A 21,622-nucleotide genomic window follows, 5' to 3' on the forward strand; every position below is an offset into this window, starting at 1 on the left:
GTCGTGCGGGGCCGGACTTGAACCCGGCCGCTCAGGCTCTTCATGAGCATCGTGCCCACCTCCAGGGAAATGCCCCTGGGGATCACTGAGTGAGGTTAACTACTAGAGCCCAGAGGAGGGGCTGTCCGAGAGCTCCGTGACTCAGTTTCCTCATCTGTGAAATGAGCCTGAGGTTAACGTTTCCCGAGGGCTGTTGGGGGGAGCAGATGTGGGAACTCGTGTCCATTGCTCGGTGGGGCATCTGCTGGGTGATCAGCGTCGGAAGCGTTTGCCTGTGTCACTGGGTCCTCGCCACTATGCACTGAGCAGCTGGCCCATGGCACCTCCTTCAGTCCTCTCAACAGCAATGCAGGATGGGGGTTAATGGCCACAATTTTCAGAGGAGGAGACTAGGCTCAGAGAAGCATGGTGACTTCCCCAAGATCACACAGCTCGTGAGGTGCTGAGCTGGGCCTAGAGCCAGGTTATCTGGCCCCAGCCAGGCTCCCAGCCGGCCCTCAGGACAATCCCTGCCACTATCCCCTCATGCTGTGACCCCGTCTCCAGCCCAGACCCGTCTCTCCCTCCAGAGATGAGCACTCGGTTCTTCCGGATTGCTGGAGGCCCCGGGTCCTCTGTGAGCCCAGGCTGTCCACCCCCCACCCCCAACCGTGTCCAAAGCGGACCCTTCTCTGGCAAGGCTGTTATGAGCATGAAAGGAGAAATACATATAAAAACTTGACCATGGTACCTGGCACCATCGGGAGGGAGATCTTACTTAGAACATTTCAGGGGGTGCCTGGTTGTCTTAATTGGTGGAGGACGTGACTCTCGATCTCCGGCTCGTGCGTTTGAGTCCCACACTGGGCATAGAATTTACTTAGGAAAAAAAAAAAAAAGAAAAGAAAATGTCGAGGGGGGTGGGGCGCCTGCGTGGCTCACTTGGTTGAATGTCTGACTCTTGGTTTCAGCTCAGGTCATGATCTCAGGGTTGTAGGATCGAGCCCACATCCAGCGCCCTTCTCAGTGGGGCATCTCTCCCTCTCAAATAAATAAATAAATCTTTTGAAAAAAGAACATTTCAAGAGTGTAGAATGGTGCCGGGGCTGTGGGCTGGGGGAAAGGGGGAGATGCTAGTCTAAGGGTACAAACTTCTAGCTGTAAGAAGAGTCCGTTCAGGGAGCTAACGGACAGCCTGGCGACCGTAGGAAACAATACCGCATTGTGTAATTGTAAGTTGTTAAGAGAGTAGATCTTAAATGTTAGAACCACACACCAAAAAATGGCAATTACATGAAAGGAGGGAGGTGTGAACTAACTTTACGGCGGTAATCATTTTACAAAACACACATTTATTCAGACATCACATCGTATACCTTAAACGTTCATGTTATTTGTCAATAGTATCTCAATAAGGCTGGAAAAAGTATTTCAGTTCACAGAGTGGCTATGAGGCCAGCATGACCATGACATTTTGGGGCTCAAGAGAGGAACCTCTCAGGTCCCTGCCTTCCAGGGGCTCAGGCTCTAACGGAAGAAAGCATATTTGTTTCACTCAATGATTGGCTCTCCAGGCTGGAGCTCCCGGGTCCAAGCCCCAGGGTCAGGACTTAGCCAAAGTGATCCAGGCCTTAAGAAGGGGCCATGCCATTCCCTTCACTTCTCTCCCTGTGATTTCACCTCCCAACTGTGAAGAAAAGTGGCAGAACATGTCGCTAAAGATTAGTGCACTTTGTGAACTTGAGAGGGCCTAGGTAGATAACCAGGAGCCTTTGTTAAAACTCACTTTGCTGGGGCACCTGGGTGGCTCAGTGGGTTAAAGCCTCTGCCTTCAGCTCAGGTCACGATCCCAGGGTTTTGGGATCGAGTCCCGCATTAGGCTCTCTGCTCCGCGGGGAGCCTGCTTCCTCCTCTTCTCTGCCTGCTTGTGATCTCTGTCTGTCAAATAAATAAAATCTTTAAAAAAAACAAAAAAAAAAAACCCAAAAAACAAAACTCACTTTGCTGGGCTCGCCAGCCCCGAGTCCCGAGATTCTGATTCAATAGGGCTGGGCCTGAGGATCTGTAGTTCTAATAAGCTCCTGGGGGATGCTGACGTTCCTGGTGTGTGGACCACACTTTGAGGAGGAGTGGATCCAGGACCAGAGAAGGAAGGTGACTCGTCCAAGGTCCCACGGCAGCTAGGGGCTGACTCTTAGAGCCTACACCAGCTGAATCTTGGTCAGGTATATTTTCCACCCCCCACACGGCTTCTCACAGCCCGGCTCCTGCAGAGACTGGCCCTCTCATCTGCCCAGGCGGAACTTCGGGATCCTGCGGTGGGGATACAAGAAGTTCTAGGGGAGGTGTTGGGCTGAGCCTGCCCGGGAGTCTGCCCTGTCCTGAAGGCCCTCGGGAGCCACAGAAGGACCGCAGTAGGCAACCTCCCCCTCAGATAAAAACTTGTCATCTTGACAGCATCTGTGTGCTCCATGATGCCCTGCAGAAAAACAAAACAAAGGCCAACCCCTAACACCTACTTGTTCGCTCTGTGCCAGGCGCTTTTCCAGACGCTTTACATACTGAACTCCTTTGACACTCATATGGACCCCATGAGGCGGGTATTATTATTATACCCATTTTACAGATGAGGAAATGGAGGCACTGAAGTGAGGTGACTTGCCAGTGTCACACAGTTACAGGCAGTGGAGCTGGGATTTGAACCCTGGCCCACTCAAGTCCAACGCATCCTTCCCTTTGTTGGCTGCAGCTGATACAGGCTGAGCAGGGAGGTCTGGAAACCAGTGGACATCAGAGGGCCTCTGAGGACACTCTGGTCCAGCTCCCATCCTGTTGCTGCAAACGCACTCTGCCCGGCTCCCGCTGACTCACCTCGCCCACCGCCACCCAGTCCGCCTCGGCTCCAGGAGCTCAGCTGTTGGTGGGGGCAGGACCCACACAGCCATGGGGGTCTGGGCTCGGTGGGCTTAGCTGGCAGGCTTGGGTTACAGGCAGCTCACCCGGGCTCTGATCCCATAAACCCCGTAACCCTGGGTGTGGCAAGGAGGCGGCATTTGCTGGGAAGATGATCAAGGCGGGCCCGTGGGGGCCAAGCAGGGCTGGCCTTTCTCCTGGAATCCGGGGGGATTAATGCAGGAGAAAAGGGAACAGCTGGATGTTCTCCCATCCCTCTTGCCGTCCACCGCCCACCCTGGGGTATCAGGTTTCCCTGTAAGTTGGTCTGCAGGGAATTCTGGTATTTTCAATTACCAGCCGGGCACGCCAGCAGGGGGCTGGGGTCAGTGGTGCCCCGTGACCCCTGCGAGGAGATGGAACCCCAGGGAGCAAGTACAAAAGAGGCTTGTGGCTGAGAGGGGAAGGGGAGGCCGGCTTGGCTGGAGCAGGTGGTCAGGGGCCCTGCTGCCCCCAGCGAGCCCAGGGAGAGTGTCTAGTCCCTTCATTAGCCGAGACTTGGGGAAGTAGCCTTCCGGATGTGCCTCTGTTTCCCCCTCTGGGCATGAAGGGGTTGAATGAGGAGGGACTAGGATGAGGGACGAGGAGACATTGACGGGCAGGAAGACAGGAGGCCCGTGTGACCCTGACCGCCTCTAAAGGGTGTGGGTTTGGGCTCTGCTCAGCTTTGTCTCCACAGCCCTGAGCTCCAAGCCAGGAAGGAGACCCCCGAGAGTACCCGGCCTTTACCCTTTCATGAGTCAGAGGACCCCAGGAGCTTGGAAGAGGAGGGAGAAGTCGCTGGGTGTTGGCAGTGTGAGTCCCCCACCTCAAGGCCCAGTCTCAGATCCTGCTGCCTCTGTGACAACGTCACTGCTGTCGACAGCCCGCCGTGACTTCCCACCGCCCCCTGAATAACACCCAGACGCTCCACATGGCCTCTGGGCCCACCTGCCTGCCACCCAACACCTCCGCACGTGCCCTTCCTCTCCTAAGCACTGTCCCCACTGGCCATCCTTCTGTTCCCAATCACACCAAGGTCATCATTCTCTGCTCAAGGCCTTGGCCCCACAGTCTTTCTGCCCAGACACCCCTTCCCCACCAGATCTCCATGACCCCCTCGGAGAGCCCTCCCTGACCACCCGCCCCCTCCCGTCACCTGCCGTCCCACAGAGGCTTTCTTGGCTTTGCAGTGTCAACAGCGACCTGAACTCTCTTGTTCAATCCCTTATCCCTGGTGCCTGGCACAGTGTGGCAGTGTATGGCTCAGAGTAAGCACTTATCCATATTACTGGAGGATGGAAGGAGAGAAAGAAGGGCAGGTTCTCTCCTTTTCTAGCACCTTCGGGAACCTGGCTGAGTCACTGACCTTGGGGGCTGGAACGTGGAGCAGCGGCTTCAGGCAGGAGCCGGGGGAAGGTAGGGCAGCTTGTGTGATGGGCACTAACCATTCACTCTCCCTCAACCCTGAGCCCATCTGTGATGTGACCGGCTGTGGAGGCCTGGAGCCTCTCGCTGACCAGCCGGCCCACAACACCACAACCCTGCATCCCAACCACGCTTGAATGCTCCAGGATCTACAACACAAGCACTTCACCCACGACAAGACTCCTGACATTTCCGGTTGATAACAGGGTCGCTGTTTTGACTGTTAGCAATGCAGTAAACTCCTGACGATCCAGCTGCAATTCTGATCCAGCTGCAACCTGATCCTAACTGTCACAACAGAATTTCCACAAATAAAATGCTTCCAGAAAATGGGCTTTGTTTCTTTCTGATTGGACCAAACATTTGTCTGCTTGGGTGGAAAAAAAAGGAAAAGCTGAGAACTGGTTTCATGGTGGCACTTTGCTACGAAGAAAAGGAGTTCTGTGGCCAAGAAAGGTAGAGAAACACAGAGTGTTCTAGACCCCTGCTTGTGAGACCCACCCTGTGCCCTCCTTTGTTCAAGGCTCTGAGAAGTCCTGCCGGGGAGAGACCCAGTTAACCTGGCAGCTGAGGTCTCATTTGGCTTCAGAAACCCTTTTTCATTTTTTTAAAAAAGATTTTATTTATTTATTTGACAGAGAGAGAGATCACAAGTAGACAGAGAGGCAGGCAGAGAGAGGGGAAGGGAAGCAGGCTCCCTGCTGAGCAGAGAGCCCGACGCAGGACTCGATCCCAGGACCCTGAGATCATGACCTGAGCCGAAGGCAGCGGCTTAACCCACTGAGCCACCCAGGCGCCCAGAAACCCTTTTTCATATAATAGTTATCAATGTCTTTTGGAAGTAGCAAGTTGTGGAACAAATTTTTTTTGTGGAGAAAACCCCTAAAGTAACAAAAGTCAGGTCTAGGAGATACTGTCTTTTTCCTTGAACCCGAGAAAAGTTCCGTCTTGGGTGGCTGTTCATCTGCTCATTCATTCATCCCTTGATTTGGCTTAGATTGAACGGCACCTTCCAGAGGCTGTGCAATCAGATGGAGTGAGGTTAATCACGTCCGTTTCACAGACGAGGAAAGTGAGAGTCAGGTCAAGTCTCCTGCCTGAGGAACCTCAGCTCACGGGTGGGATTGAGATCCAGGTCTGCCTGACTCTACAGCCTGGGTTGGTTCGTTCTCCCTGATTACTTGGTCTGAACCATGTGTATGATCAGAGCAGGTTAAGGTCAGGCCCTGGGCTTGGTACGACAGATACATCCAATGGACCACCTGCCCGTGGGATGCTGGACGGCCTTGATCTTACCTCTGGCTGCTGGATGGGACCCAGTCCTACCCCAGCACCTGGACTAGCAAGATGGTAAGAACCTGAGCTTCAGATCAGGTAGCCCAGGCAACATATCTCACCCTTCAGTGCCTCAGTTTCTCCTGTATAGAATAGGGACAGGGCATGGATGTTGGAAGGTTAAATGAAAACCTGCAGGTCAAATGCTTAGCATAGGCTTCAGTCCAGAGTCAGGGCTGGGGGACGTCTGCCATATGGAGCTGTCTGGGCTGCTCAGAATCTTTTGAATCTTTTTATTTTTCTTCTCATTTTACTTATTTATCTTAAGTGATCTCTACATCCAATGTGGGGCTCAAACTCACGACCCTGAGATCAAGAGTCGCACTCTGACTGAGCCAGCCAGGCATCCCTGGGCACCTCAGACACATAAGCAGTACAGTGAGTAGCCGAGTGGTGGTGGTGGTGGAAGGAGAAGATACAGGATCCAGGGTTCAGATCCCAGCTCTCTATGCCCTGGCGACTGTGAGACCGCGGGCACTTTCCTCTCTCAGCCTTTTTTTCTCACCTGTAACATGGGATGTGGCAGACACGACTTTCTGCCTACCCACATACCCATTCTTTCTCACATTAACAAAATCTTGATTCTTAGCTGGGCACATTAGGCCCAATAATAGACTACATTTTCCCCAAACTCTCTGGTAGCTACAAGTGGCCATGTGACAAGAGGACTGCCAATGAGATATAAAGGTAATGTAATATGTGGGATTTCTAGGAAGTCTCTCTTAAAGGGAAAGAACTTCTCACGTTCCTTCTTCCATCCTGCTGCCCGGGACATGGATGTGATGGCTGGAGCTCTCCCAGCCATTTTGATCCATAAGGACAAGAAGCTGTGTACAGGGGAGCCTGGATCCCTGATGATTCCACAGAGGTGCCCAAACTCCCACCTTCTGACATCCTTGACATAGAAGAAAAACAAGCTTCCATTTTGTCTAAGCCACTACGGTAGACTGATTGAATTATTAATCACTCCCTTGTACCTTCATTCTTTGTCCTATAACTTGTGTCATCCTGCCCCCCAGCTCTGGGCTGAGCCACGTGATTGGCCTTGGCCAATGGGATACTGGCAAACATGATCTGAGCGGAGGCTGGACAAGCCCTTGTGCACGTCTGCTGGCTGTCTCGTTCCCTGTGGTTGCCACAAGAACACGGCTAGGCTGACCTAGAGATACGCAGAACAAAGTTTTTGCCCTAGTGGTCCCAGCCAGGCCCATTCTGACCATCCGACAGCAGCCAACCCCAAATATGCAACAAAGCCCTGAAAATATCCAAAGATCTGCTGAGTGACCCAGAGTCGATGGGAGTGCAAACCCATGAATGCATCCCCCACCAGGACCCGCCCGGCCGACCCAGGGACCATGTGATAGAAAAATTCTTCTTGCTTTTCTGCTGTTGATGTCGTGGTTGATTGTCCAACAGCGTTACTGGGGCAGCTGCTATCTGTTATCTTTCTTCCAGTTCTATGCAGCCAAACTCAATCTTAACTGAGACTCTAGGCCGGCAGTGACTTCCCCGCAGAAAGCTGGGAGGGATCAAAGAGGCTGATGCGTGTGGAGGGCTTGGCCTGGGGAGGAAAGTGCCCTCTTCCTCTCTCTTCATTTCTCCCAACCTGGGTCTCACCGGGGGCTCTCTTGGCCTATCCCCTTCTGATTCTCTTGGCCTCCAGGGAGAGAAGTAGGTGAGTACACGCTCCTGCGAGTTCTACAGACGGAGCCACTGTATATCTGCCCCCCAGGAGGGCGGGAGGATCAGAGGAGAATGCGCTGGCAGAAGGGGCTTTGGAAAGTTGAAAGTCTTTCCATGGGAAAGCCATGTGGAGTGGAGTCCTGGACGGGGGCTGCGATGCCTGCCCAGGGCTTTGGAGACTGGCTCTGCCACGATCTGTGTCATTTTGGACAGCCACTTAGGAACCTCTGGGCCTCAGTTTACCTCTTTATGAAAAAGAGAGGTTTGTATTCCAGGGCCCCTGACTATGCTAATGCGCTTTAATTTGGCTTCTGTTACCTTCTACAACAGGCAGAATAATGGCCCCCTGAGATGTCCACATTCTGATCCCAGAATCTGTGAATATGGGACCTTACACAGCAAAAGGGCTTCACAGATGTGAAGATTATGGTTCTCGAGATGCAGAGATTATCCTCGATTATCAAGGTAGACCCAATATAATCTGCTGAGTCCTTAAAGGAGGAGAAGCTTTCCCAGCCCAGAGTCAGAGACCCGGAGGACTGGAGCGTAGAGAGGGCTTGAACCCATGGTAGCTTCTGAGACTCAGGAGCCAGGGGCAAGGACTGGAAAGAGGGCCCCGTGGGGACCAAGGGCAGTGGCCTGTTGGCAAGGACAGGGGCACTTCACTCCTACCATCCCGTGGCCCCGAGCTCTGCTGACACCTGAACAAGTAAGGAAACGGATCCTCCCTTAGAGCTGTCAGAAAGGAACACCACCTGCCAACACCATGATTTGGGCCGGTGAGATCCAGACGAGGCTCCTGCCCTGCAGAGCGGGGAGGCAGGAACTACGGCTCGTGCTAAGTTGCTAAGTCTGCAGCATTTGGTTACAGCAGCAAGAGGAAACGAAGACACCTGGTTTCTCTTGAGGCCTGGTGTCGCGTCTCACCCACGAACTACGTGCTGGGTGCTCTGTCTCCGTTGTCGCTGATCCCGCCTCCCTCCGGCACAGCGGGAAGGACAGATCAGTGCCCATTCCGGAGGTGAGGACCCCGAGGCTGGGAGAAGCAGAGCCTCCCACGCAGCCCGGTCACATAGCAAAGAGGCCCGTGCTGGATGAGGGCTGAGCCCAGCACTCGTGACGCCTTTTTGCCCACACGCCCCACGAGGACAGGACGACAGGGGACCTTCCTAACTAGTCGATCTCTTATTCAGCATGGGTGATGCCAAAGACTGCCTTTGCCAGCGGAGGCTGTGGTTCGCGCAGGCTCCATTCACAGCCCCCCTCACCTCTGCAGAAGGCCTGAGTCCGGCCAGCATGGGGCCCCAAGAATGTGGTGCTAGAACTATTCCACCAATGCCTGCCTGGTGCCCGGGGACAAGTCACTTAACTCTCGATGCCTCATTTTCCCTCCCCGTGAGACAGGATAATAGGACCCACCCCATAGCATTGTCGTGAAGGCTCATTGTCAAGGACCGGGGATGTTGTCTGGCACGTAGGAAATACCTGCTACTTGGGGGCCATTGTTATGATTTGGGGGAATACAGAATGATCGCTTTCTGACCGCCTGCATGTACCAGGCAGCCCGGGAGGCACCTTGAGACCTGAGCTCAAAGCCTCCCATCAGTCCCGCGAGGAGGGGTGGGGACGCTCATGAGGAGAGGCATTCAGACGTGGGCTAAGTGACTTGTCGAAGGCTGTGTGCCAGTGAGCAGCCAGGCTTGAGTCAAAGCCAGGTTTATTTGCCAGATTCCCAAACCCAGACCCTCCCTGGCCCTGCTGGAACTGGGCAGAGGTGTGCCTGCCCGGAGCTTGCTCTGGGTGAGACCGTGTCTGGTGCAGCCCTCGAGGGCGGCCAAGAGGACTGGGCGCGGCCCCGAGGACAAACCCCACGTTACCGAAATGCCGCACATGCCCCCTCACCCCTCACCCTGGTCTGCGTGGCTGTCTCTGTTTTGTGATTTCGATCTCGGCTTAAATGCTACCTCCTCGGAGAGGAGGGCATTTCTTCTGATGCCCGTTCTGAGGCTTGCCTCCTCCCTCCCAACCCCTGTGTTGTTTGGTTGGTTTGTGTCAAGGACCAGAGAGTCTGGACAGCAGACTGAATCCTGGGTCTGCCCCTTCCTAGCGAATGAGCCCGGGCACGTGCTTGACCCCTTCCCACGCCTGTTTCCTCCTCTGTCAAGTGGGGACGTGTGGCCCAGCCTGGCCTCCTTTCTCCAGGGGCCCCTGAGAGGACGCAGGAATACGGGGTGGAAAAGCGTCCTGGAATGGTGGAGTGTGGTTCGGAGGTGGCCTGATGGCTTTATGATGTCAGAAGACAGCTCTGGCCCCGGTGAGTGCCAAGGGAGTGTGAGCAAGGCCCAGTCACTTGCCCAAAAGGAATACTTTTTCCTTTTAAGGCAATGAGCTAGATATTTATATATTGAATTTTAGGGTCTGATTAAAACCGACCACTGAATGCATTTGTCTGGAAATCAAGTCCCCAGCTTTGCTTTCCAGCCTGTCGTACCTCTCTACACCCCACCTCACTCCACGCTTCTCTGAGCCCTTCTGCAAATGTTCACTGAGCATTTGCTGTGGTGCGCCCCTGGCCAGGTGCCGGGAAAACCGTGGTAAGTAAAGAAAAGCAGACCCATTGTGTACCACCACATGCCGATGGCGGGGGAGACAGACGGGAAGGACAGGATCAAAGACATAAGGCTAAAATCCCAACCAGGGAGGCTTGAGGGCCATGATGTGGGGGGGGGGGGGGTGCGTGACCAAGTGAAGAAGGTCAGTAATGATGAGCTAAGGTCTGAAAAAATGGTGCAGAGAAAAGCAATCCAGGCAGAGGGACCATGTGTGAAGGCACCTTGTGCTCAGGAAGAACAGCAAGAACTCTCCCTCCAGCCTGCCTCCTGCACTTCCCTCCCCTGGGACACCTTTCTCCCTACATGATTCCATCTCTGTTTCTTACAAGTGTCTCCATTCTCCAGAGTCAAACTCAAATACTTCTTCTTCCAGGAAGCCTTCCAAGATTTGCCATTCTCCCATTCTCCAGGAAGCAATGATCTCTTCTGCTTGTGATCTCTCTCCCTTCCCTTCTACCTCCTTGGGCCCTCATTCATGCCATAGCATTGTAGATGCTGTGTTGTGTCTCATCTTCCCAACCAGGGCATAAAGTGTCCAGGGCAAGAACTACCTCTTCTCCAATGTAGACACAGTCCCATAGTGCTGGGTTTAAATCCCAGTTGAGAGCACTTAGTGGTGGCTCTACCTCTCTGGGCCTCTGTTTCCTCATCTGGTAAAGGGGAATAAGGTGGTGAGGGCATGGTGTGGTTGCATGGTCCCCAGCTGGGCTCTGACCATCTGAGAAAGAGTTAGCTTGTCTAGGGGCTTGAAACAAAGAGGAGGGAGAAAGGGTTTTATGACCCAGAAAGCCTCAGGGCTTTGAGGGCATACACAGGCTTAGATCCGAGTTTCCAAAATCTGTCCAATAGTAAGAAACACCTGGGCCCCTCATTAAACATGCAGATGCCCAGGGCCCACTCCTGGAATTCGGATTCCACAGGTCTGGGGCGGGGTCCAGGAACCTATGTTCTGGAGAAGCTCTCACAGGGTTCTGATGCACAGTGTGGTGGAAAAATTGAGGCCCTGAGGGAGGCAGTGCTTTCCATGAGTGTGATGGGTTGGATCAGTTTTCTCGGTTTTGCCTCTTGGAACAGGATTATGTACTGACACCCCTTGCCAAGTCACTCTGCAGGGTTCATTTGCTGTGTGTGACTGCGCCACAGGCATTGGAGAGAAGTGTTTGTGTGTCATGGCTTGGCGCGGCTGCTGGCACTCCCAACATTCACCATGACAGAAACAAGCCTGGGTGGCGGCGGGTCCAAGGGGAATGGGAGACATGTGGAACAGACTGAAGCCAACCCACATTCTGGAGTCCTGCCCAGCTCAGCGAGCCCTGCTGCAGATTAGCTAAACCTTAGCTGCCCCACAGATGAGTGAGTGAGAAAATAAATACTTATTGTTGTAAACTACTAAGGTTTGGGGTGGTTTTGTTATGCAGCATTACTGTAGTGATAGCTGACTGATACACTGAGGTCCCACAGCAAATGAATGGCAAAGTTGGGATTCAAACTCAGGTCTGAATCCAGTGCTTGTTTTTCGTTGCTTCTGTCTTTCAATCCTGAGGTTCCCCCAACACCCCACACTTTCCTTTCTGGAAGCCCCTCACTTCCACTCTGCCTCATCTTTATTCTCTGGGAACATCCAGCTCTAGAAAGGAAGGCTCCAGCTTGTCAAGCAGCCCAGACTCTACCCCGTGCTGCTAATAAGCTCAGGCTTCTTGAGTAGACAGTTCTATCCCCAGGACTTCTACATGGGTGCAGAAGAGGTCCCTAGAGCCAGAGAAAGAACTCCCACCCCCTGCACCCCCTAGAGCCTGGGAGAGGAGTAGGAAGCCTAGGCTTCCCTACCTCAGGGCCCTGGCAAGCTGGAGAGCCTCCCAGCTGAGGCTTCGTAATCTGTTAGGTGTCTTTGCCAACTGTTGGCTTCGGAGGGTTCTCTTGCATTGCCTGCCTTGAGTCAACTCCCTCCGGACCTCACTCTGAGCGGGGGCTTAAACGCACCCACGACCCTGCACGAACAGCAGGCACATGCTCACAACTATGTCCTCTCCGCCACAGCAATACCGCAAACACTCAGGAACAAAACCACACTCCTTCTCGTACACAAACACATGGATAGGCAGGGCCACGTTTAGACACACGAATTCATGCTCCAACACAACCCGTTCCAAGCCCCTCAGCTTCAGACACACCCATACTCTTGAATGCATTTATAAATAAGAAGCCACATGGCCACAGAACATGCGATCCCAATCATAAACACATGGTCACCCAAACACATACAGTGACACACCCACACATTCTTACGAATGAGCTCACTCACACACACCATCAGACCCACAGTCTCACCTCAAGGTTCCTTGAACATATGCTGGATTGTGCCCAAGCACTGGAATCTGGTTAATTCCTGTCCCTTACCCTTCCTGCTTTGAGACTCAACTTTTCTGAGCGTCATCTGTAAAATGGGGACATGGATGCCTCCTACTCAAGGAGGCCAGGGGTATGCAATGAGGTCATGTATAGATAGCACCCCTCAACCAGGTGAAGCTGGTTGGCCCCTCTCCTTCCGTGTCCTTGTTCATGTGCTTTTTCACTCTCAAAAGACATTTCTTTCTATCACTACCATAAACATTTCATTGGTCCTTTAAACTTCAGGCCAAATCCTGTTTCCTCCAGGAAGCCTTCCTAGACTTCCATCTCTGGATCCCCTGAGCACTTACGGTGTGGGCCCCACTTGACATCTGAAAGACGAGGTGGGTGGCCTACTCACCCTCTCTCCTGGAGTCTGGCCTCCCTTGGCTCTTCCTTGGACAGGGTCCAGACCATGCCCACAGCAGGGGCTTGCCAAGGGTTGTTGAGTGAATAACTGAGGGGCACACTCCAAAGGTACCATGAGGTCCTTGAAAATCTCATGTGGCCCTTGGCTGGGGATGAGCCTGGGAAGTGTCATAGGAGACCCAGGGGACGGTGGTCTTGCTGGAGAGAAGGGGTCAGAAGCCTAAGAGGTGTGACTGAAGAGGGATGACAGTAGTAATGAGACCGCAATGTTTGGCAACTTTATTTGCCATGAAGGAAGCAGGGCAGAAGATGGAGGGCAATGTAAGGTCCCAGAAAGGACGAGGAAAGATGAGCTGAGGGAGAAAAGCTTGTTGGAGCGAGACTGGGGTGGGCTGAAGGCTTCCAGAAGGTGCCTATGGAAACTGCTGGATATCTACTGGCCATCTCCCCACTACCACCTGGAGAGGACCACATGGCCCAGTCTCCTTTGTGGCCTGGTGAGGTCACATGACCAGGTTCTTTCCAGGGGATGGTGCACAAAAGGAATGGGTTCCACTCCTACTTCCCTGGGTCCTCTCTCTCCCACCCTTCCTGCAGACAGACACACCTGGTGCCTCAGGGTGGCTGACACCAACGGAAGAACCTGGATCCCTGTGTCTCCAAGTGGATCTGACCTGCCCACAGGCCTGGACTGCTCACCTCTGTCAGAGGGAGCCTTCAACAGTGCACGTTCACCAAACGACAGCAATTGCCATGACCACACGTCAAGGCAGGGGTAACGCGTCCTCTCCCAGGCGAGCACAGCCTCGGAGCCGTGGGAGTCACTCCACAGAGGGGATGGAGGCCCTGACCAGGGCCGGCAGGGTACCCGTTCGGGTTCATGGCCCTGCTCCCCCTTAGCGGGCATCTGAAGCACTTACCTGCCTGGTTGGTGGTGATGTTCACGGAGGCGAACTGAGGTGAGAAGGGGCTCTGGTCGGTGACGCCGTTCACAGCCTGGATCTCGAAGGTGTACTGAGTGTGGGCCAGCAGGTCGCTGATGTAGATGCGCGGCTCGGTCAGGCCCAGCTGGCGCGGCGCGTACTGCACGTTGTCCCCACAGCGCGTGCAGGCACCCCGGCCTGAGCCACAGCTCTTGCAGATGATGTTGTAGACCAGGTCCTCGCGGCCCCCTGAGTCGCGGGGCGGGGTCCACTCCAGCATGAGGGAGGTCTCGTTGACGCTGGAGATCACCGCCTGGGGCGCAGAGGGGATGGCTGCGGGTGGGGAGAGGTGTCAGTCAGTCGGGGCTGCGGAGGTCCGTTCCCAGAGACGGCTCTCTATCCCCTGCCCTGGCTCCAGTCCAGGGCCCCCAAGGCTTCCTTCAAATCCCTTCTCCCCTCCATCTCCCTGTGGGATGCTTCTAGAATATAACTCTCATCATGCTGCACATCTGCTTAACACTCTCCCCCTGGCCTCCAGCCTCCTCGGTGTCTGTTACAAGGGCTGGTGTTCGTGTGTTGGGGGTCATACCCACCCAAGATCTCTTTCCCCTTCTTTCTTCTAACAAAACCCAATTTTATTCAGGGTGGCAAGATGTCCAGCTAGAAGGCTAATTTCCTAGCCTCCTGTGAGGAAGGGCTGGCCACTGACACACTGTAGAAGTTGTCGGTCAGGACTTTTTCTTAAAAGGAGACCACTATAAAATGTCCCTTTGTCCCTTTCCTTCTTCCTCTTTCTAGAAGGTGTGTGATGGCCGGAGCTTCAGCAGCAATGTTGGACTATGCAGCAATCCAAAGGGTAGGAACCTCACATGGAGGATGGCAGCCCAGAAAGAGCGAGCCAGGTCCCAGAGAACTCCATAGATTTGCCACAATCTCCAGGACTGCCTCTCTTTGGGGTTCTGCTACATGAGAGAATAAAGTCCTATGGTTTAAGCCACTGGGGTCAGCTCTCTGGAGCTTACAGCTGAATTCTGTTCCTGTCTGTACAGGGGTGGTAAGATCGCCCTCCTCGTCACTCCTTTCTTAGAGAACCTTGGCCTGAGATTCAGGCGGCCGATGCCAGGTTAGAACACTGGGCAACCTTTTCTGTCACAGACACCACCTGTGTTGGTTCTCCTTCTGCCAAGCCTCCCACTCACCGTCCCTTTGTGAATCAAGACCTTGACTTCATCCTCCACGCGACTGGCAGGAGGAGGGATGGAGCCAGATGCCAGCTCCACGGTCGCTGCGTGTTGGCAGCACAAGGACCCCAGGATGGTCCTTTTCCAACCAGTTTTTCATTTCCCCTCCCGCCAGGTGCCTGGCCGCTCCCCGAGCAGGAGAGTCTGGCTGGAGCCAGGCCACCGCCCACCCCTTGCTCCGAGCTTTCCGCAGCGGAGCTCGGGACGCAGGGGGCCCTCGCACACTCCTGGGGCCCTGAGCGTACTTGTACATGGCATGTCGAGGGGGTCCAGGTCGGCTCGGTAGTAGCCGTTCCGGCACACACAGTTGGTTGCCCCCTCTGAGGTGGTCCGGCTGTTGATGGGACAGTGCGTGCAGGCCTCGTCCCCCTGGTTGGCCTTGAAGGTTCCAGATGGGCAACCTGGGAGAAAAGACAAGGAGAGTCTGGGGAATCCAGATGAGGAGTCGGGGGCCACAAGGCATGGGGAGACTGTGTGGTCTCTCCGAGGGGCTGCACGGCATCACAGAGGGGCCATGCAGGGCAACTGTTGGGAATTCCCATCTCCTAAGGCTCTTGGGGGTCTCCAGACTCCAACAGGGCAGTCCTATCTGTGCCCAGAAGGTTCCAGGCTGCCTGGTTTCTTGTCTCTGAAGCTGTCTATGGCTTCATCAGGGGCCGCTAACAATCCTTCTTCCCCTTTCCCAGGCTGGCTGTGACACCACTTCTAAGGTCATTCCTGACTTATTCTGAAGATTCTGAAGAGGTCTGGGGCAGGACCCAGGGCCCAGTCTTGCTCACTAATGGCTGACTGAGTCCTGATTCTTGTAACTAGATCCCCAGCTTCCAGAGAATCATGATGATTACGTTACAGCAGAAAAGTCCTAGCACAGCGCAGGCCACATAGAAACGTGATGGAGTACAGCCAAAAAGAACACTGTCTTTGGAAGTAGACCTGGGTTGGAGCCCCAGCTTGGCCTTGGGCTAGCCGTGGGGCCGTAGACAAGCCGGCTAAACCATGCTTAGAATCAGTTTCCTTATTTGTAAAATTATGATCCTAAGACCCATTTCTGAAGGCCCCTGGGGAATTTGGTCCCGTGTGTAAGGCACATGGCAGGAGTTCTGGCACAGTATAGGGGGTGAATAGTGGCTGTTATTACAGAAGGGGTTGGACCAATTTATTCCACCAAAGGGAGCCTGCAGTACCAGGGACAGTCTGCAGAGGGAAGTGTTTGCACTTGATGGGGCATTGGGCAATCTGGGCTGTTCCAGGGGCTTTGGCCTTCTTCCCTGCTCTGGCGGGATGCTCAGGATGTGGGTTCAGGCCCTGCAGCTCAGGGCTTAGGTTCTACAAACAATGACCAGACCTGTGTGCAAATCCACACTACCCTAGCCCTGGGCTGGGCATCAGGAGACCCGGGGTCCAGGCCCTGCCCTTTTCCTGGCTTCTGTTTCTTCTACTTCCTGGGGTTCATCATCCCAGCACTGCTGTGGAGCCTGCGGAGGGGAGATCACGTAAGGGGTAAGCGAGAAGGCAGACAGGGAAGAGCTTTGCAACAGGCAAGTTCCTCGTTGGGGTCAAAGGCAGCTCAAGCGAGTACAGGCTAGGGGTGCTCGCCTGGATCACATTCCAGGCCTGTGTCACCTGTGCCAAGCGACTCCACCCCTTGGAGCGCCCATCTCCTCCCATGTAAATGGCGAACATCAATTTCCCTAAATTATTTTTCCAGCCCTGATCTTTAAGCTTATCCTCCATGTTCAAATCTTAGCAAACGGCCCTCCCCTCAGCCCCTCTACCAGCTTCAGCCTCAGAGACCCCCGCCCTCCTTGGTGCTTACATGACTCGAGTTCAGAAAGCTTTACTCCTCTGCCACAATTATTGGTCAGGGGGGTCCCCTGGCCATGCTCGTGGCCCCCTCAGGACGGGAGGCATGTCTGATTCACAGTTCCTTCCCCTGTGCCCAGCGCAGAGCCTGGCCGGCACTCAGCACACATCTTGAAGCTGCCCGCTAACGTGGGAAGGGTTTGGGCTTTGGGGACCACGAGAGCAGAAAGGCAGTGAAGACTGCTGGTTAGTGCGCTGGCGGCTTGGCAAGTCCCAGCTCTGCCTGTGCCAGCGTGTGACCTTGGGCCAGTTGCTAGAGCTATTTCCTCATCTGCAAAATGGGGACAATGGTATTTATCTCCAATTGTTGCGAGGATTATGTTGGTTAAATTTAGGCAAAAGTGCCTAGAATAGTTCCGGGCATTACTGAACTGTATCTGGTTCAAATACCAGGCTGCTGGGTGACCTCAGACAAGTAGTTCAACCTCTCTGGGCTGAAGTTTTCTCACTGGGATGACAGCATCTAACCCATCAAGTGGCCACGAGGACTCCACGTGAGGGATGGTGTCTGGCATGGGGCGGGGAGAGGCTACAGTCATAATCTCAGGGCTTGCTGGATAAAACAAGTACTCAGTACATATGCCCCGGACATTTCCCCCCGGGACACTAGAAAACACCGTGGTGCCTTAGTTTACCCACGTTTTGGAGGCGGCCTCCAGAAGGCAGCAGCCAACTTGACAAAGACACTAGCTGATGCCCCCTTCCCAGGCCCCGTGGGAATCTCGGGTCCAGCTCCAGTCCCGTCCTTAAGGAACTAGCGGCAAGAGCAGGGTCAGGACTAACCACCCAGGCTCTCAGGATGCCAAGGAGGACGCGACGAGCGCTCTGGGGGCTTATTAAGCCTTCCACTGCACAGATGGGGAAACCAGGGCTTCAGAGTGTAAATATGAAACCGCCAACACTTACTGAGTTTGTATGAAATCCTGGCACCTTTCTAAGGACTTGACCCCTAGTAACCCACCTAGTCCCTACCCGGCCCCGTGATGGAGGGAAGGTTATTGCTCCCATTTTCAGACGGGGGCGTGAAGGCACAGAGATGGAATTCGTTTTCTAGGATATGAGCTTACAGTGGCTCCGTCTCGAGTGGTCTGACCCTCAAGGCTTCCCTAACCACCACACTACATGGCCCTGTGCAACCTGCGTTCTTCTCAATGGTCCATGAGTGCTGAGAGGGGATTGGCAGCTCTAGTTCTGGGGGCCTGCCCAGGGCTCTCACCACTTTGCTGCACTGGTTTGGGGGTCCTGAGTGTTCCTGCCCTGCGTCTTCTCACTTTCTTCTCAGGCATCAAACCCTCCCTGCTGGACAGCTGAAGAGGCAGCCCACCATCTTGGCACAATCCGGATTGCAGCTCTGGCTCGAGTTAAGCAGCTGATCTCTGTGCCTCAGTTTGTTCTCCTGTAGAATGGGCGTACAGGGCTCCTGTGGGGATCTAGGATCATCTTAAGAGATGCCAAAAGGTTTTGGTCCTAAGATCAGGACACCCCTGGCTCCCTCTCAGGGGAGAGCCTGCCTAGCTTAGCTCATTTCTTCCATTTGCTGGCAATTCCCTGGGCCCGGCTAGTGGGTGGCTGTCCACTCTGCCCTCCATGCCATGCCAGCCCCTCCATCTGGGCCTCCTTCCTGGCTTCCCTCTCCTGTCACCATGTCTTGGCCCCATCTCAGACTCCTCAGGCTGTCTCCTCCAGAAGCCTTCCCTCATTAGATGTGCTGCCGGCCACCCTCCACCCTCTCCCTGAGTGTCTATGTTTTCTTGATCTATCAGCACAGTGCTCCCCGAAAACCACTCTTTCATCTGGAAAGGTGAAATCATTCTCCACCCAGTCACCAGGAACCCCGGATACATCCTCCCTACCCTCACCCCCTACTGCCAATTACCAGGTCTTCCCCCACTTCCCCTAGCTGTGCCCCATTCTGGCTCTTCTCCACTGCGGTTCTACCCCTGCGGGCATCCAGAAAGCTCTTCCTACCGACCCCTTAGCTTGCGTGACCATCTCGCCTCCTCCTACCCATCCCCCCACCCCAGACAGCTTTCTAAAGCACACACCTTTCTGTGTCACTTAAAAACCCACAATGGCACACAATGGAATATTATTCGGCCATAAAAAGGAATAAAGAAGGGCTACGCGCCACAACATGGATGAACCTCGACGACATTGTGCTTATGAAAGAAGCCAGACACAAAAGGCTACACAGTGTGTACTTCCATTTATAGAACAGTGTCCAGCAGAGCCGTCGATACAGACAGGAGTAGGTTAGTGATTGCCAAGGACCGGGGAGAGCAGAGAATGGGGGGTGATGGCTAATGGGTAACAGGGTTTCTTTTTGAGGTGATGAACGTGTTCTAAAATTGTGGTCATGGCTGCAATTCTGGGCATACACTAAAAATCACTGAATTGTACAACTTAAATAGCTGAATTCTATAGAACGTGAACGATGTCACAATACAACAGCTGTTTTAAAAAAAAATCTGCAACAGCGCTCCAAATGCCTCAGGGCCTCCAGAACCCCAGCGCGGGCGCCTGCCCCTCTCCCAGTGCCCACCACCCCCAACCTCGTGCCTGCTGCTCCACACCGTCGACTACGTATGGTCCCTGCCCAGGTCCAGCTCCTCTGTCCGTCCTGCCCTCACTCCTATTGTCATCAAACTCCTACGACACTTTAAGACTTGGTGTAGGTACCACCTCTTCCAGGAAGCCTTCCCTAAGCCACCATCCAGGTGCCTATTTTAATTACTTACTCGTGAATCTGTAAGTGCCCGGCTGGACGTTCAGTTCCCAGGAGGATGCCGGGTACCTGATGGGTGAGGAGCTGGAAGAGTGTCCAGCTCAACCACCTCGTGTGATATTTGAGGAAATGGAGGCGCAGAGAGGACCAGACACACCTGGCTCTTTGGCAGCAGAGGCCGATTCCGATCCCAGGTATCCCGTGTGACTGTGGGGTGTGAGGGGCCTCCGCTTTGGCCAGCCACCTCTTCGCCCCCAGAGAGGTCTGGAGCAGCTGCCTGCTCTCAGCACCCAGTGCCCCAGGGGCCATGCTGCTCTGACTTTTCAGCTGGGAGGGCATCCAGTCCTGCCAACGGCTGGGTTTCAGGCACAGAACTGGGGAAGTGAACAGACCTGGCAGCTGTCCCTCCTGCAGATGCCTTCCCTGAGCCTCGGACCCACCTCTGGAAAAGGGGCTGATGACACCTGCAAGATGTGGGTGTGGCCAGGGTCTCTGTGTGGGTCTCCCTGCCTCACTTGGCCTCCCTACCCATCCCCCATGGTTGCCGGGGAGCTGTGATTAGAATGAATCAGACTCACCACACTCCGGTTATTTTACACTCACCCAGGGCTCCTCACTGCCCTGAGAACTACCCCACATCCAGCCCTGGCCCACGAGGCCCGCCAGACTGGTTCTGTGGTCTTCCTGTCGCCGCTGGACATTCCCTTCGCTCAACTGTGCTCCAGCCCCTGGTGGGCAAGAGCGCTGTCCCTCCTTCCATGGCTGGTCTTCTTTCATTAGGCCCCCGGTTAAATGTCACCTCCTAGAGAGGCCCTCCCTGACCACCCTGGTCAGAGGGATTCTCTCACAACACGGTCTCAGTCTCTGTTTCCTTTGTTGCCCCTCGTCACAAGCTGTAATTATCTTAGAAAGCAGCTTATCAATGTACGTGCTATCTTTCCCCTTCCTTAGAAGTGCCTTCAAAGGGGAAGAGGAACCAGGCTGGTGTGGCTCTCATTGGTTCCCTCACTCCTGGCAGACTGATGGGACCATAGTAGGTGCTCAATACACATGCTCGTTGTATGAACGAATACGCCCCTTATGGGTGTCCTAAGAAAATGTGCGGCCAGTGAATGCCACGTTCAGTGCCACCATGACCATGTGGCAGTTTCATCAGGCTGCAGAGCTGCTCAGATCCTGTTCCCTCTCGTCCTCACTCCCCATGGGTCATCCCAGGAGACTGCCCACTATGGTGACAACACATCTTACTTTTCAGACTGGAAGTCCCGTGTCCCAGAAATGGCCTCAGTCTCTGGTAAGCCTCTGGTACATGTCTCTGGCCCTATCTGTCACCTTTCACCAGTTCGCGGTTCCCTAGATGCCCTGGCCACACATGCAAGTGTGCACGCACACGTGCGCGTGCGCACGCACACACACACACACACGTCCCTTTGCCTGAATGCCCTTCTCCACATCAAGCCGCCCCCTGGGATGGGGTCTGACACGGATGCCTTGGGGAGGCCTGCCTCCACCAGCTACAGCAGACACCTCCGACCTCCACTCAGTACCCTAGACACATACTCTGGGCAGCCGTGTGCTGGCCCACGGCTATCTGAGGCGGGGAGTGGGGGGAAGCCCTGATTTGTTCTGTTTGCCAATTTCTGTGGCATCAAGGTTCCCAGGGCAAATTTCAAGCTGCCCATCTGACCTAACTGACCACTGAGTTGGGAAGAGATGAGCCTAGTTGGCTCTTGTCAGCCAAGCTGGCGTCAACTGGCTTCATCCTACCACGGACCTAACCCTTCTGTGACTCATCTCCATGCTGCCCACTGGTGGGGGAACCCTGCTGGGGGAGGGGCTGGGCCCCTAGTGCAAGGTGTGGCACATCGTAGGTGCTCAGTCAGCTCGGTTTGCTAAATGAAGGCAGGTCTGTCTCCCCAAGTGGATAGTGAGGGACTCAAAGGCCGGGGCTGTGGGTCTGATGGGCTGATCTGCACACAGAACTCACAGCAGGCACTATGTAAATGTCAGCTGTTATTACTCGTCAAGCTGGCAAGGACAATCCGAATTCCCAGGGGTCACGTGCTCTCCAGGGGCCGAGCCCAGTGCAGGTGACTTGCACGGATTCTCTCATGAAATCTACGTGACTACCCACCAAAGTGGTAC

At 54.4% G+C, this 21,622-nt stretch overlaps 1 protein-coding gene across 3 annotated transcripts in view; it reads right to left on the reverse strand.

Annotated features, from left to right (window-relative positions):
- Positions 1-21,622, reverse strand: part of EPHB2 (EPH receptor B2) — a 183,563-nt gene that overhangs the window by 28,424 nt on the left and 133,517 nt on the right. For all 3 annotated transcript variants that reach the window (XM_047727698.1, XM_047727697.1, XM_047727696.1), the window contains exons 4-5: positions 15,135-15,290; positions 13,646-13,981 (exon numbers count right to left, since the gene is read on the reverse strand). In XM_047727698.1, coding sequence (XP_047583654.1) covers positions 13,646-13,981; positions 15,135-15,290 — 492 coding nt within the window. The remainder of the gene's footprint in view (positions 1-13,645; positions 13,982-15,134; positions 15,291-21,622) is intronic.

This window comes from Lutra lutra, chromosome 4 (genome assembly GCF_902655055.1).
Source record: "Lutra lutra chromosome 4, mLutLut1.2, whole genome shotgun sequence".
Lineage (NCBI taxonomy): Eukaryota > Metazoa > Chordata > Mammalia > Carnivora > Mustelidae > Lutra > Lutra lutra.